Source organism: Drosophila mojavensis, unplaced genomic scaffold (genome assembly GCF_018153725.1).
Source record: "Drosophila mojavensis isolate 15081-1352.22 unplaced genomic scaffold, ASM1815372v1 contig_136, whole genome shotgun sequence".
Classification (NCBI taxonomy): Eukaryota; Metazoa; Arthropoda; class Insecta; order Diptera; family Drosophilidae; genus Drosophila; species Drosophila mojavensis.
Genome location: NW_025318667.1, coordinates 10,423,116 through 10,440,502, shown reverse-complemented (window position 1 = coordinate 10,440,502; position 17,387 = coordinate 10,423,116). Strand labels below are relative to the sequence as shown.

The 17,387-nt window shown below is 37.3% G+C and overlaps 1 protein-coding gene across 1 annotated transcript; it reads right to left on the bottom strand.

Annotated features, from left to right (window-relative positions):
• Positions 1 to 8,273: 8,273 nt before the first annotated feature.
• Positions 8,274 to 10,342, bottom strand: LOC6585146 (putative odorant receptor 92a). The gene is made up of 3 exons (XM_002010749.4): positions 9,513 to 10,342; positions 8,697 to 8,895; positions 8,274 to 8,634 (listed from the first exon to the last, which is right to left on the bottom strand). The coding sequence occupies exons 1-3, from the start codon at positions 10,316 to 10,318 to the stop codon at positions 8,422 to 8,424; spliced, it is 1,218 nt and encodes a 405-aa protein (XP_002010785.1). The 5' UTR covers positions 10,319 to 10,342; the 3' UTR covers positions 8,274 to 8,421.
• Positions 10,343 to 17,387: the final 7,045 nt, after the last annotated feature.

Genomic DNA, 17,387 nt, shown 5'->3' with positions numbered 1-17,387 from the left:
TTTATTATGTCTCCGAGCAAGGTTACTTTGAAATTAGTTTTCTAGCTCAGTGATGCGAATGCAGCACTCGGCACTGTTGAGCTCTGCGCAAGGTGGCCCGTGTGGCGCGATTTTTGTTGCTGTTTCGCAGACTTCAATTCCATATTCTATATCGAAGGGGGAACCACTTTAGTTTTGTATATGATTAGTTTGTTTCTCGTTGAAAGTTTGTTGCTTGGCTTGAGTAACCAAAACGCACTCTAGGCAGGTTAGCCGTCGGTCGAGTGTAAAACCGCAATATTCGAGTAGAGTGGCGTGAGTTCTCCATTTACATATGTGTGGAGTGAAGCTCCGTTTGTTGAATAGTTCTCGAGTAATTTGAGCTAGTCCTGCAGGGTATCCTGTGATTTTCCGAGAATTGCTGTGTTCTCTGCGCATGTTGGTAGTAGTAAATTTTGATTGGGAAAAGGAACTATATAAATATATTTGCTTACTAAAATTTCAAGCATTTTAAAATTAACAATAATAATTTAATTAAAAAATTAATAAATAAATAAAAGTCTGGTGCATCTAAGAGAACAACAAAATTAAAAAAAAAAATTAATAAATAAATGGAGAATATAAAGGAAATAAAACAAAAGAAATAAAAAATAAGTAAATAACATTAAAAAATAATTAAATAAAATTTATTAAACTAAAAGAAAAATAAATAAAAATTAATATTATAAAAAATAATAATAATTATAATACAAAAATTAAAAAAAAAATTAAAAATTTAATAAACAAATTTAAGCATCAACTAATAAAAATACAAGAGCACTTCAGGGAAATAAATTATAATAAATTAAAAATTTCATGAAATAATTTGAACATCGACTAATAAAAATAGAAGAGCACTTAAGGGAAATAAATTATACTAAATACCAAAATACAAATTAATAATTGATAATGTTAAAAAAAATATAAATTAAAAAATAATAAAAATATTTAATAAATTATACAAATCAAGAAGCATTAAAAACAACCCAGAATACGTAAGAGATATAAAGCACAATAAATATAAATTTAATTAATTAATTAAAAAAAAAATAAATACATAAAAATTAATACCAACAAGAAATAATTTTTTTCAAAAAATTAATAAAAAAAAAAATTAAATATAAGTAAAAAGTTCCAAAGCACTTGGTAATTGTTACTTTCAGATTTTTGATCTCGCACCATGTTGAAGCCTTGGTTGAAGAGGCAAATACATATCTATTATTTGGTAGATCAGAGTCTCTTATACACTTGGAAAATATCTATAAATGTTGCTGTTACAGGGTATGTAGCAGTCCAATATGCCTTGGAATTTGCTGTATAACTGTAGTCGGAGTACCAGTTGAAATATAGGGATGAGACTTATTGTGTCCTTGGAGTGTGCATAAGGACACACGATGCAATGACAATCTTACTGACTTAAGTGATAGCTCAGCAGTCCAATGTTATCGATAACTCGATAAGTAGACCAATTAAATGGCATCACGCCTGCTGGCTGCAGCCACAAATGGCAATTTGTGTCAATAGTTGTCAACTCGGTTTAAGCAATGCATCGAATATGAATATGCATTATTACATTAATACATATTGTGTTACAGGCAAATATTTGCGGAGATGCGATATGAAGTTTTTGGCTTTTAATTGCATTTGGCTGACAAAGAAATTTCATTTACAATTGGCTTGTTTTTTTTTGTTTTTGTTTTTATACCCATTCACGAAAGAGAATTAGTATATTGGTTTTGTGCAGAGTCCGTCTTGTCCGTCTGAAATTTGGAATGTAGAACCGCGTCGACCCAAGATCACGAGCTATGGCGGATATATCTACGCCCATTTTGGGTGTGGCAAATCGGATAAAGCTGTATCTCCAAGAGTTTTACAGATAGAACGCTGAAATTTTGCACGTAAGCTAAAGGTTATGATTCTATAAGAGCGTGGCAAATCTAAAGTATAATAGCTAGAAGCTTCAAATTTATATAGTTAAGTTACTAGTAACCTCCTCTATCGATGACCCAAAAATAACTTTTACGCCTTTCTAGGGGCGTGGCATATCGAAAAATACCCTGTAATTTTCACTTTTTTTGAGCGTAAGCATTCAAATTTTACAGTTAGTGTACCGTTATCTCGTATCTCTCAGTAGGGACGTGGCAAATCGGGAAAAACTAAATTTTCTACAATACTTACTGATGGGATGTGGATGAGTATTCAGCAGTCGGTAACGCCCGACTGCAACGTTCTTACTTATTCTTTTTTTGCTGCTCCTGCTGCTGCTGTTGTTGTTGTTGCATTTTTTATTGAGTCTCGCTCTGATTAAACCGAATTGTTGCGAATCGTGTTTGCATATTGCAACATAATATGTTTGCTGTCTGTCAACACGGCATGTGTGGAATTTCGTATTATTTATTCTCGTAAATGTTATTAAAATGTGTTCATAATTCAACTACAAACCGCATTTGGGAAATAAATATTAAGCAAACAGAAGCCAAACAGGCGAACAAATAGCTGCCCTCAAGGCAATGTCAATTTAACATAAATGTAACAATGTGACAGTTGCTCTGTGTGTGTGCGTGTGTGTGTGTGTGCGTGTGTGTGTGTGTTGAGCATTTGGCAAAACGTGTGCGCATAAATATTTAAATGCCAAAAAGTCACGTCTTGAATAATTGTTTAACTTACGAATGCTGGGAGCCAACGGGTTAATGGAGGCAAACGGGACTGAGTGTGCATGTGGGGGGTAGTGGGGGTTGGTTATTAAATTGAATAGCAGGGGTAATGACAGGGGTTTGGGGTGGGGCTGAGGCTGGGGCTGGGCTAACAACAAGCTCTGCTCTTGATATTGTAAGAAGTTTTTCAACTAAGTGCAGCTGCTGACAAGACGGCATGGCATTACCAGGTCTAAGTTGTTTTTGGACTAGCGCTCATTACACACGCACAGACATGCATGTGTGTGGGTGTGTGTGTGTGTGTGTGTGACTGTTAATTTTCATATTAAATCCGTTAAAATGTGCAAATACCCAACAGGCACTCGCATAAGCATGCTGTTAGAGCCAGCGCCACAGTTCCAATTATAGCTAGGCCAAAGGGGCACACACACACACAGAGACACACAAGTAGATACACCCACACACATACACATATGCAGTTACGGGCAATGAGGCAAGGAAGTCAAGTCAAGAATGGCGCACGTGCTTCCCTAAATATGAATATGATTATGAATACGAGAATAGTGTAAGTGAAGTGAAGTTATTAAAGCAACTAACATGCACAGAAATAGCAGAGAGAGGGAGAGAGGAAGAGGGAGAGGGAGAGAGGGAGAGTGAGACTGGGAGAGTGAGTGTGTGAGAGTATCGTCCACATATTACATTTACCTTCTTTTACAGAATTTCACTGTTAAAAATGTGTAATACGATTTTGCCTCCCTCTCTCACTCTCCCTCTCCCTCTCTCCCTCTCTCCCTCTCTCTAACTCCCTGTCACCCTGTGTGCATTCGGGTTACACTTGGCAGACCGCCATGATTTATGCTCCGACAACTCGGGGAACTCGGGGAACTCGGGGAACTCTGTGGCTGCCACTGCGTATGCCACATCATAAAACAAGGCATATCAAAGTTCAATTGCTACGCGCCTCATTAGCCATGGAAAAACTGTAGAATGAAATGTGGCCAGGACACCAGACAGATAGACATATAGAGATATAGCTCTGCATATACATACATATATATGTCAGCTTCATTGTGCATGTGCTGCCCAAGAGACTCGAGCAAACATCAAGAGCTAGATAGTGATAAATAGCTAAGACAAATATAGTTGGGTGCAGTCTGAGGTTGATAGAGACCAACTAACACTTATTCAATATAGGCACACAAGTGTGAACTTAACTCAATTAGTCAAGTTAAGTCGGTGAGTGAGTAATCAAACGAGTTGGGCTGCTCTAGCTGGGAGTGCCCGACTAGAAGATGCCCTGAACTCAGTGCAGAGTTGCGATACGCAATCTTCAGCGGCTCTCTAAAAGAAATGATCGATTTATTTCAATAATAGCGATATAGATATATAATATGTATATAATAAACATTTAGGACTTTCGAGATCACTGCGCTTTGTAGGACAGATAGACTGTAAGATGGACGAGCAAACGGACGGATGAATTAATGAATGGGTGACGAAAGAACGAACAGACGGGTGGATAAATAGACATACGGATACGAATGAATAGGCAGACAAACAGACGGACGAACGGATGAATACGGATGAATGAATGCAAGGACAGACGGTCGAACGGAACAAACGGACGGACGGATGAATAGTCGAACGAATAGATGAATCGAGACACCGAAGTATGGATGAACGGACACATGAACGGATAGATAAACGGACGGACAAGTAGACGGACGCACAAGTAGACGGACGGACAAGTAGACGGACGGACGGACAGATAAACCAACTCAGCTCATCAGCCTGATCTTAAATTCTACTTTTCATTAGCTTAGGGCATATTTTTGAGCCAAGCTAAGTTTCGTATATATTTTCTGAGTGAAAAGAGCTGCAGAAGCCCACAGAGCTAGCCCTACTGATAAGACAACATTACAATACAATTTTACATACATATATAGTAAAATAGAATAGTAGAACAAGCTGAAAAGAGAAGGTAAGCCAAATGCCTGATAAATCCATAAAGATATTGTTGCTAAACTTAGCTAAGACAATAAAATATAACTTGAGCTTAAGAGCACTTCCAAGTGTTAAGACAAGCTCTAGTTAGAAGTAGAAAAGTCAACTGACTTACATACCTCATAATAGCTAAGTTGATCCTGTGGATAGCTTCAATTATTATTACAATTACAGTTGAGCAATATTTTGAAAGTGAGCGAGCAAAGCAGCAGAAAGTATGTCAAGGCAAGTGTTAGTCGAGCCCAGGCTAAGTGTGTAGAAACGAACAGGTGAGCAGGTGAACAGGTGAGCGGGTGAGCGGGTGAGCGGGTGAGTTAACTAACATGATGTTGAGTAGCTAGCTGAGCAGGCAACAACTGTACCTGAACTGATAATAACTGGCAGCTGGCACGTGTATGCCGGAGTATGCCTAAGATGCCAGACCTAACGGATTCCTCACAAGATGCCCATAAAAAGCTGGGCGAGCGAGCATTAAACATGCCCACAAATTAGTGCGGCATTTGGGACTTTAACTATATGTGTGTGTGTGTGTGTGTGTGTGTGTGTGTGTTGGGTTAGATGTGGGTACATTGTGTGGCTGTCATGCAACTAACTTGAAACCGCCAAAGGACACAAAAACAACAATAACGTCAAACTACTTAGCTGACAACATTTTCGGTTAGACATTTTGGTTTCGAAACACCGAACGAACGAACGAACGAACCAGCCCAGCAATAATTTCAAATTTTAAATGAGCCCTGTTAACGTGTCCCCGAATAGGTTTCATTTTGAATTTCAAATTTGATGATGAGTTGCTCTATGAGTCGTGTAATGAATGCCAAAGCCATTGCCCCCCTCCCCATTCTTCCACAAATATCTGGGCTAAATCACAGACTCAGCCTTGATATTTGCACGAGCTAAATTACTCTCATCACAGTTGGCCCATATAGAAATACTGTTAGGCTTCGAACTCTTGATTCTCTGCAATTTAAATAATATTTGATTAAGTCATTTTGTGCCTTTCTTTGCAATTCTCATTTACAGTACAGCATTGGGCAATCGAATTGTAATCCATTAAAAAATTTAAAAGTTGATTCTTATTTATTATACCCTGAACCCATTGAAAATGGGAAATCAGGGTATAATGGTTTTGTGAAAAGTATGTAACAGGCAGAAGGAATCATCGCAGACCCCATAAAGTATATATATTCTTGATCAGGACGACGAGCTGAGTCGATATAGCCCTGTCCGTCTGTCCGTCCGTCCGTCCGTCCGTCCGTCCGTCCGTCCGTCCGTATGAGCAAAAGGATCTCAGAAGATATAAGAGCTAGAGAGCTGAAATTTGGCATGCATACTCGTGTATACCATAGGCAGTACAAGTTTGCTTTATTTTTTCGATAACTCATCCGATAACTTTTTTATTGAGAATAATCGAAAAATCGACATTGTTTTTTCAGCCTAGTTTGAACACTTTTAAGCCTGGAGACTTCAAATTTGCGTTGTATATAGAGTTAATGGATACAAAGATTTTGTAATTTACAGATTTTGGATACCACGCCCCCTTCGCCCCCAATTTGTAAAAAACGCATTTCAAGTACTAGAGACTTGTGCTTTAGAATGTACACACACTTTTATCATATGATTACGCTCTGAAAGTTTCATTAAGATTGTATGTCTACAAAAGAAATTATTCAACAAATAAATTCTCGTAATATTGCCCACATTGCAGCGCAGCCCAAGCGCAGCTGCTGCTTACTGCGCAGTTAGCAGAGCGCGTGCTTATAAGTGCATGTTTATGTATGTGTGCATACAAGAAGTCCAGAATGATTAGAATATCAGCTTGGAGGGTTCAGGGTATCTCCTAGTCGAGCAGTCTCGACTGGAGCCTTCTTACTTGTTTTAGTATACACATGTGTGAAAATAATGAAACAATTTTGAATCAGCTTAGACTAATTTGATATGACCTGCTTTAGTCCTCAACTTGTTGGCATTTTGGACAACTCCAGGCGCTATTCTCTTCTCACTTATAAAGCTATGCAAGTCTTTATGATATACATACATATTTCTTGGAATAATAATAATAAATAAATAAAATTAAAAATTAAAAATAAATAAATAAAATTAATGACAATAATCAGCAAATCTTAGTAGCTACAGGGTATTTTTGTAGTCGTGCCTCGCTTGGAGCTTTGATGAAGGCATTATTTGTTGCGAATTTGCCTAAGCGTGTTACAGCATGAGACAAGTGGAACTTTAGATAAGATTTTGATTAAAACTGACCCATAAGAGAGAATGACAAAAAGCAACAGAGATCAAAATAGAGAGCGAGAGAGAAGATGGAGACGGAGAGATGCCAAGAGTATAAGAGATAGAGGGAGGAACAGGGAAAAAAGATAGAGCTGGAGAGCGAGAGATGAGACGAATGTAAGACATCGATAGAGAGAGAGAGAGGGGAGATGACAAAAGTGTAAAAGATAGAGTGACAATGAGAGTATGAGTGACACAAAAGACTTGTATCGATTTTAACAAATGTGGGCATTTGTTAATGACAATGTGCAAATATATGTTCATATATGTACAGTTATGTTTGTAGGTAAGTCAAGCATGTTACGCATACCAATAATATGAAATTTAAAAAAATTATAATAATTAAAGGTTACAACAATAAATGAAGTCAACTCATTGAAGTATGCATACTTCAAGCTGTCCTCCTCTTCAAATAAGTTGAATCTATTTCACACATACACACATATATATATATATATATATATATACAAGGCACTTGATACACGACAATAGAATCAAAATCGCTTATGAAAGGGATGTCAATAAACGCTTCCATTAGCAAATTGTTGCACATTTAATTTGCCGAGCAATTAAATAAATTGATTAACAGACGATTAACATATTAATTGTTATCAAATAGTTACATAGCTAATTGCGTGTGTAATCAAATTTAATTACATCGAAGGAGACGACAGAGAATGGGAGATGAGAATGAGCTGTTGGCATGGAAAGTGAGAGGGAACGGGAAAGATACAGAGGGTGATTGAGATAGTAAGAGAGAGAGAGAGAGAGAGAGAAAAAGGGAACGAGAGGGCAGAAGAGAGAGGAAAATGGGGGAGTGAGAGAGAGGGGGAGGCAGAGAGAGAGAGGGAGAGCGAGCGAGAGCGAGAGAAAGAACAAGGCAATAAAGAGAATATAAAGTAAAGAGAGAAAGAAACAGTAAGCAAAACATATAAACATTCCCATATAAAAAGAGAAAGATAGAGATATACATGCGCTATACAGATCTATACATACATAGAGTAGAATCCGGTTATAACGACTTATATGGGAAAACTTATACGGCTATATATCTTCCGGGTATTACGACGCCTCAAGGGACCGGTTTATACTGTATACACTGCACATATATATATATAAGAACTTCACCTATAAGCTGATATAATTGAGTCGAAAAAACAAACAGTCTAGAGCTACGAAAGAGAGAAAGAGTTAACTAAAAAGCAAGCCATGGGAAACAATGAAGAGAACAGATTAAAGCATTGAGAATAGTCAAAGTCAAAGTCAAAGACAAAGTGAAAGAAAAAGTCAAAGTTTCTATTGCAGTGATTTAATAAATGAAAAAAGTTTGCTTACTGAAGCAACTGCAACTCAATTAGAATAATTAATTAGCGTGTTTAAGCAGCTGCACAATTTGTTATCGGGCAATGGCAATCCGTGAAATTGGCTACAGTTGATCATCATCAGCATCAGAGCTCATTCAGCCGTAGTACGTGGTGCGCAGCAGTGCGAAGAACTGATACGACATGCTGATTACCTTCATGAACGTGTTGAACGAGATGGGCGGAAAGGTGGGCGGCCGTATCGAGGCTGGCTTCTGGCTGCGCATTATGATATAGCGCATAATCTGCTTATACTTGGAGTCGCAGGACAGCCAGTTATGGTTGAAGGCCGAATGCCCAATGCGTGAGCTCTGCCACAGAATCAGAAGAATTAGCCAATATACATCTATATATATATATATATAGTACTCACCGATGAGATCATCTCGTCCCCATAGTAGCACACCACAAACACCTGGACCAGCGATGCCGAGAAGAAAATGAAATACAGCACAATATCCTCCACATTCGAGGCCGTTATTTGAAAGCCAGCAAAGCAAATCACCAGAGAGGCGGCTATAAAGTTCCACAGAATCGTAAAGCTAAAGATGTTGTTCACCTCCTCACTGAGACTGCAGCGAAATAAACAGAAATCACAATTTGATTAGCTTAAAATGGAACTTAATAATATTATTATATTGTATCATATATTATTCCTATATTGATTCTAGCATCTTATTATTAAAGCTGAAATAGATTATACATATTAATCAAATATTAAATTTTTGTTCTGTTTCATAATACATATGTATATCTTAATTCAATGTAAAATATCAAGCTAGAGCCCAGAGAATAGGAGAGCTAAAGAAAGTTTAGATAATGTTTAAAATCACAGCAGGACAACATTTTTTCTCTGGTGTCGTCTATTTGTCCTTCAAAGCAGAGTAAAATAGAAAAAAAAAATCATAGGAATTCAGAAAAATAAGAGCTGTGCTGACTAAATTTGCTGAAGGAGACATTTCGATATTTTATATACATATATACTTATACAGCTCTTAAAAATTGGTTTGAAGATACAAATTTAATGATAACTTCCTGGATCTAAACTATGGATATACAAACAACTGGGGACTTCCAGTTCCCAGAGTTATAAAGAGATCTATTAATACTCTCTATGAAGATTATCGCTAAAGACTCTAGATTATCTCGTCTCCCTAGATTATCTATAGATCAAAATCGAATATCTTACTCCAAGGCACGCGAATGATAAACCACAAGATTTTGGGCAAACTTCAGGTTCTCCTCGTCGGTGTGATCGTCGCCATTGTAGGCCAACAGCGTGTCGGCCATGTAGTTGAAGTGCATTGTCAGCTGGGTGATCGTGGTGATGAGCAGTAGGTCGACGCATACGTAGGAGACGCCGGCGACGTAGGCGCAATGGGCCAAGCCCCAGTAGGAGATCCAATAGATGGTGATGTCCGTTTCAGCGTCATAGGGAAAGAGTATGTGAAAGCCGTAATTGCGCTCAAATATCTCAGAGCCCATGAAATAGTATTTGATGGTCGATTTGATTGCCGGATAGAAGCTGAACGAGGAGGTGTACGTCATGCAGAGTATCGTGAATAGCCACATGACGCGATTCATGTGCTTGTCGTAGTAGGCCACATTGTAGGCCTCCTGCTGCTGCTTGGTGAGTGGAAAGATCTCGCTCAGATCGTCCAGCAGCTTGACCAAGATCTTTCGATTCACCGTCAAGCCGAACTGCTTGAAGTCGGACATGAAACTGAAGCCGATGCAGGGCGCCACAGCGGTCGCCTCCAGCAGAGTTGTCGTCGACGATATGTGGACGATGAAGTACGCTATCTCGCCGACCACATACGCATTGAAGTTGAGAAAGCCCAACACCAAGTAGAATCGCAGCAGATAGCGACGCACCAGATTCTTATCACGTTCCGAATACAGATCCTCGCCGATCGTCTTGTAGAAGACCATCGGGAAGCGTGTCAGATCCTCAAAGCTATAAATCTCCTTTTTCTCCTTCTTGCGCCCGAACATCTCGACGAATTTCAGCCAATAACTCAATTGCTTAATGTGTTCAGCCCGCACTTGGCTTTTATACTGTTCAGGGACCCATGAAATTCACATGAGGGAAGCCAGACAGTTGGGTCGACCCGTTGCCTAATATTATTCACAATAATTATGGACACCTGCTTCAAGTCAAAGCACTCAATGCTTAAACATTAATGCTGCTATTAGCTCGCCTCCTAAATAGTTCATACGACTAGCTAAACAACGTACAGCCCAATTCATTTGCACACAGTCTTTATTTTGGCTGAGCTCCGATGGGATCTTTTTTTTTTTTTTTTGTTTTTAATAATTGGAAAATGTAGAATATGCATATTGTTTAAATTTCTTGTCATTTTATAAGAAGGAGTTATACGAAAGTCCTAAGTTTTGCTTGAAATTTAGACGAATTTTGCAGTATAAATTTTATATAACTTAAGATCTTTGGTATTTGAGATAAATATATATGAAAAGTGTTTTATAACCTAAACAAAAAAAAAAAAAAAAAAAAAAAAAACTAATATAAGTATTCCTTCAGTAAACTGAGAAAAATATTTTTTTTTTTTTTCGCTTGGTAATAAAATATATTTTTTCATCATGCTGCTCTATATGAATATATATGTATGTATATATGAACAAGGGGTTTGTTTTTTTTTTCGAAGCATTCCCATAAAAAGATCAAATTCTTTTCACTAACAATTTATAGTAATTCCGGATTAGCCAAGATATATAAGAAGAGAACACACAGACAGACCGCCAGACACATAGGCCCGTTAGTAAAAGGCGATTTTCAGAAAGCCAATATAGTCGCTCATGTAATGAAGGAAAGTACACATATTCAAGAAAACCGATATACCCGCTCATGAAATGGATGAGTATATTGGATTTGTGGCACATTCATTCTGCTGCTTGGCCAATCGACTGTCTGTCTGTCTCTCTGTCTGTCTGAAGTGCAATTGAAAACACAACAAATTCTCATCAGTTTGCCTCTCGATTAGCCGTCAGACTAAACGACGCTTTAGCTAATAGCTAAAAGTTCTAACAGTTAAAACAAATCGAGTTTAAAGTACTTCAGAATATCAGTGACACAATTGAATGACGACTGTGAGTGACTTCAAAGTACTTTTGGGCAAATCAAGTGTGAATGCCATTGTTGAGCTCATGAGCTAGGTCCAAGTTTCAGTACGCCATAAATCCTGTCCATGGAGCTGGCATCAGGCCAGTGGGGGGGATTTGGGGAGAGTGTGCCCGTGCGTTGGCTTTGATGAAAGTTTTCAGCTGAAATTATTCAGCATGGAATGCGACTCAGCTCCGAAGCAAACAAAGTGCTAGGCAAATGAAAGCTAGGCCGACTGAGCTGTTGATTGACTGAGTACCCGACTGGTCCATCTGGTATGCCTGGCTCACCTGGTCCGCCTGGCCTGCCCGCTTACATGGCTAACAAGGAAGAGCATGGTTTTAATACAACATTTTGCTTTTGATTATTGTCATGCAGAAGAACAAAAGAGAACAGGCCGAAATCAGAAATTAGAACAATTCGGATATTTCATGAGGTACGCGTTGAGCCCTTTGAGCCAACTTTCGATTGAGCCGAGCCAAAAGACAAAAGGCAGCAGCTGTTCACCATTGTTAAGACAGATTCCAATGCAAGTAATCTAAGAACAATGTTCAACAATTCTTGTTTCTTTTCTTTGGTATCACTGTCAGATGAAGGCTTAATAAGTACTCCCAAAAAACACACACACACAGATTTAAAGTAGAGTTGATATAGCAACTGTGAATTGGTTGTGATTGATGACAGATGAGAAGAAGTGTGAATCGATACATTAAACTGGCGCCAGAATTGATTAATAATAATAGTGAAATCAATACTTATCGATATATATACTACAAATGTTCATTAATCGATTGCAGTTACAAATTATAGAATCGTATTTTGGCTACCGATACATTACAAATGTATAATAATCGATTATTACTGCAAATAAAGTGTTTATCGATAAACGATAAAATGTTTATCGTTACACGAAATATGCACACGAATATGCAATACAAATATGGAATAGAATTGGGGATTGGCTTCATTGATAAACCAGAAATTACGACATCCTGCAAAATATGTGCTCAACGAAATATTTGAGATGCACAAAATAGAACTAATATTCGCTGCATATCGATAATTATAGTTCTAAATATATTTGTTCAACTTTCTGCTTACTTTATATTCATTAAAAATCCTCGTAAGGTCAATTGCTGAATGCCCCAAAAAGTAGGCAACAGAACGAAAATATTTTGATGAAAACACAATGGAAAATTCACCAATTTATGAATTACATATCGAAAGCAGACCACTTCCACAAATCAACAATATGGAATGTGTTAGTTAGTCAAGCCGAGCATTGTGAAAGTTTCTTTTGATGCTGTTTCATCAAATCCAATCAAAGGGGCAAAAACTTCGAAATTGTTCAACACTCAATGTAGCAAATGGAGCCGAAACAATGGCAATATATGGCAATAGAAAATGCAGTTAAAGCAAATTTCTTCATTTTTCTCTCCTTGCTGCGATGGCCATGAAAGGCTTCTATATTCATCGACAATGGTAGCTCATAACCAGACCCTCTGATAGCAATTCCGTATTCATATTTTTTGCTTCTTTATTCTATGCTCCATTTGTACGAAAAATTTGCCACTAAAAGACACACATGTTGTCTGATTAGAAGTCTTGTGGGCTCTGTTACCCATACATCTATACGAGGCTTTGCTAATGGAAAATACTAACATGCACATACACACACACTCACATATATTCAGGTGTATCTGTGCGTGCAGGCTGGGAAAGTAATTTAGTTTAAGTGGACTATCTATTCATCACACATATTTTTATATACTGAACACTTTCAGCCTAGCAACAGAAGGGGTATATAGGTTTAGTGTATTTGTATAAAACTGACAGCAGCAGGCTTGATCAATATCATAATGTTATATCATTTAATCGATAAATATACTTATAAATGTATCTAATCTATAAGCCGTTCCATCGATATATCACCTAATGTATACGTTGGCTCATCGACATATAATCGAAATCGATCCATCAACTGATCGATAATTTATTTTTATCGATAAATCATATATTCTATATATTTAATAATCAATATACCATCTAAAAAGAATACAAATATTTAAAACTGATATTGACATATTTCTATCACATAGCAAAATCACTGTTAGGGCATCTGTTAGTCGAGCGCTTTCCTTTACTCATTTCTAAGTGCAAATCCCTTTCGCTAGGCTAACCATGGAATAAAAAAGAATAAATAAAACAAATATACAAAAGCTTGGGGGAAAATCCCTTTGAAAAATAGAGTAGTGAAATGCCGAACAGTTAATACTCTTTCGATCATCCGATAAAAATTTATTTCTCATAATTCCATTGATTTAATATAAAGGAAATTATACAAAAATGAAAATGTATGAAAGAAATATATTTTTAAATTATTTATAATAGTCACATATAGAATGTATTGGAAATTATATACCGATTGTATATCGACTATCGTTTTTAGTTATTTCTGTTTTCATTCAGAACATTCAAAGCATATGTAGGTGTAAATATATTAACATCGATCGATAACCTAGCATCGATCGAAGACTATATATCGATTATGCTCACAAATATATCGATTTAAGTATTTGTATATTCATATATAACATAATAAGAGTCAAATAGCTGCACTTGTGTAAAGCTTAGGGGAAAACATGTTGGCCTACTATCGAATTCCAATTAAGAGAGAATAACTAAATAATTGTGTGCAATATGGAATTTAATTTCCCGTTGCAAAATTGCAAAAATGTCTAAGTAAATTGCAAACGAATAAAAAAAATGTTAATAAGCTTTACGCAGATTTAACGAATCTAAAAATAATAATGAGCACACGCGCACACATACAACAAACAACCACACGCACGCACAATACAACGACAACCACACACACACACACACAAGATGCTTGTAATGCAAAGCTGATTGAAACTAATTACAGCTTTGATGTTGCTTTAAAATTCAATTGAATTCCTTTCATTGTGCTCAACTATCGATAGTTCATAGTAGATGGATCTGCCATTCACACAAATTAGCAATCATTCACCAGGGTGGCAACCCTATACAGTTTAGCTTTTGCCTTTGACAGGCGCCGCACGCGCCCGCCGTTTCCATAGTTAACTTCACTTATGTATGCCGATCGCATTTCCCGATTTAATTTGCTTAATTCAGTTTTTATTTTGTTTGTGTGGTTAAAGCGCAGTCCATACGGTTCTTCATAAATAGTGCATATTCCATATTACGCATCAATTCACAAGTTTACAGCACGTATTTGTTTTCTCGTCTCGTTATACTTTCCATTGTTTTTATTATATTTTATTTTTTTTCCCTTGCAGTTGAACATGTAAAAAAAAATCAACAACAACAACAGCAGCAGCAGCAGCAAACAAATGCGCTGAACAACAGTTACATGGATTTACCGTAAGCAGAGCGGCCAGCGTTTGAGCAAAAGCGATGCGAGTGAACGTGAGAGAGTGAGATAGACAGATAGTGCATGTGGACTGGAAAGTGAGTGCATAGCAGAGTGCAAAAGCGAGCAGCGAGCAGCGAGCAGCGTTTGTGGAGTGTGAAAAGCAATAAGAATGTATGAGTCGATGCATGCAAGTGTGTGTGTGTGTGTGTGTCTGCAGCATGCAGCAAAGAAATGTGTAAATACAAATGTGTATATACATATATTGATATGTGTTATAAGCAAATAGCAATTAATTTATCAATGTAAGATGCAGCTGAATTTGAAGCATTATCTTTGAGCAACATGCGAAAGGCCAGCGTGAGTCGACTAACTAAATAGCAGCTAAAAATTTACAGTTGTGCAGCTACACACAATGGCCAATGATGTATATATGTATGTATGTATGTATTTGCCTTTATGGACTGATTGGCTAAGTGTGAATTAAGGAACCATGAGAGCTTAGACGTAGGTCTCCAATAGCAACTAAGTCAGTTTACTTATTGTCTAAAATTTGTTAAGCACGAACCCAAAATAGCACCGTAATGGAGGCGTGGTCGAAGGCAGGCGTAACAATTGGCTCGGCTTAGGCTGTTTCCTTCAATTTATCTATAATTCTTCGCACCTTTAAATCAATTAAAATCCATAAATGAACTTCAGTGAATTACATTGGATATTAGGGGTATCTCCTAGTCGAGCACTTCCTTCCCAGAATGCAATTACTTACGTTTCAGCTTGTTTTTCAATCAGATAATTAGCCAATTGCAAATATGTTGACATTTTCATTAGTTAAAGTCTGATTTATCGATTGTGAGCACACATTAGGGATCATGGACCCAGAGGGGTGCAGGAGGAGAGGAGGGGCGGCGGATGCGCGCTATAAGTGTAGTGGAAAAAATGTGTATGTAAATTCAAATTAAATTAGCTTGTATTGCTCATGTATGCATAGTGATGTGTCATTTCAATTGATATAAAATTAAATGGAAAAGGAGAAAAAGAGGAGCTGAGCTCACCTCTGTGATTCTCATGAAATTAGATAAGCAGCAAATGTGATAACGTTTTTCTGCACTGTAACTAATATGACTTCTCTGTCTATCTCTCTCACTCACCTCTCTCTCACTCACTCTCTCTCGCTCTCTCTCTCGTACTTCTACTCCTCTCTCCTACTTCTACACTCCTCTCTCTCTCTCTCGTACTTCTACTCCTCTCTCTCTCTCTCTCTTACTTCTACTCCTCTCTCTCTCTCTCTCGTACTTCTACTCCTCTCTCTCTCTCTCTCGTACTTCTACTCCTCTCTCTCTCTCTCTCTCTCTCTCGTACTTCTACTCCTCTCTCTCTCTCTCTCTTCTACTTCTACTCCTCTCTATCTCTTTCCTACTCCTACTCCATTTCTCTCTCTCTCACTCTTACTCTCACCCTCTCTCTCACCCTCTGACTCTCTCTCTCTGTCTCTTTCTTCTTGCCTATACCAAATGTCAACGACCTTAAACATCAACCAACCAACTGTGCTCATTCGTCTTCTACTCTGTGTTAATATTTTTTTTTTTTTTTATGAGTAAGTAAATATCTACATAATACATTTAGCTTATCGATGATGAATCATGATGAATCTGTTCTATTTTCATTTCCCTTCAATTTAGTATTTGAATTAGATTAAGAGATTATCCTGTTATTTGTTTTGCTTCACAAAATTCTCACAAAATATTTTTGCCCACTTCTTAATTCCATTTATTTAGCAATTTAGGTGTTTAATACTTATTCCCAAGGTTAAAGGGAGTATATTGGTTTTTGTGTGGAAACTAAAGATAATATATATTAATATAAATTATGAAACTACAAATCTTGTAGCATTTACGAATTGATCTAAAGTTTATTTTTATGTCTATCTTATGTTCAGCTTTCGATATTTTAATAAATTAGGCAATATTTCTTGACTTTAGGCGAGTATTAAGCAATCGGTCAACATAAAAGCTCACATGTTTCATGAAGAATTTGATATATTTCGATATTTTCCACCTAATACGAATATATTGAAATTGTCAGCCAAGGCTTGTCTTGGCCATCTAATCATATTTTAGAAATATTTTTCTTGCTTACCACAAAGTAACTACAAGCCCTTAAGCCATACAATTTGTGTGGGCGTCTGCGTGTGTGTGTGTGTGTGTATGTGTGTTTTCGCCCAAACGATGCCATTCAATATAGATATTTTTCCTATGGAAGCCAATCACAAAAATTCCTTGTTCTTTGGCTTTTTTTTTTTTTTTTTTTTTTTTTTAAATGTTTTTTATCCACTTTTTCTGGTTTTAGATTTTGAGGTATCAAAGGCGCTGTTCACCTGGTGTTAAGTTTCAAAGGATCCACACTTTCACCAGCACAAACCCTTCCACACACACGCACACACACATACACACTCACACCCTTGGTGCCCTCTGGGCAAGATGTTGCCGCCCAGCTGTGGGCAGTCTTGCCAAGCGCCTTGCCCATGCAAACAATTGGGGATTTTTTTTTTG

Excerpts from the sequence above, each read along its gene's own strand:
- LOC6585146 (XM_002010749.4), bottom strand. The coding sequence starts at position 10,318 with ATGTTCGGGCGCAAGAAGGAGAAAAAGGAGATTTATAGCTTTGAGGAT. Across the intron at positions 8,896-9,512 it reads TATCATTCGCGTGCCTTGGA|TCTCAGTGAGGAGGTGAACA; the intron begins GTAAGATATTCG and ends ATTTCGCTGCAG. Across the intron at positions 8,635-8,696 it reads GGGACGAGATGATCTCATCG|AGCTCACGCATTGGGCATTC; the intron begins GTGAGTACTATA and ends ATTCTGTGGCAG.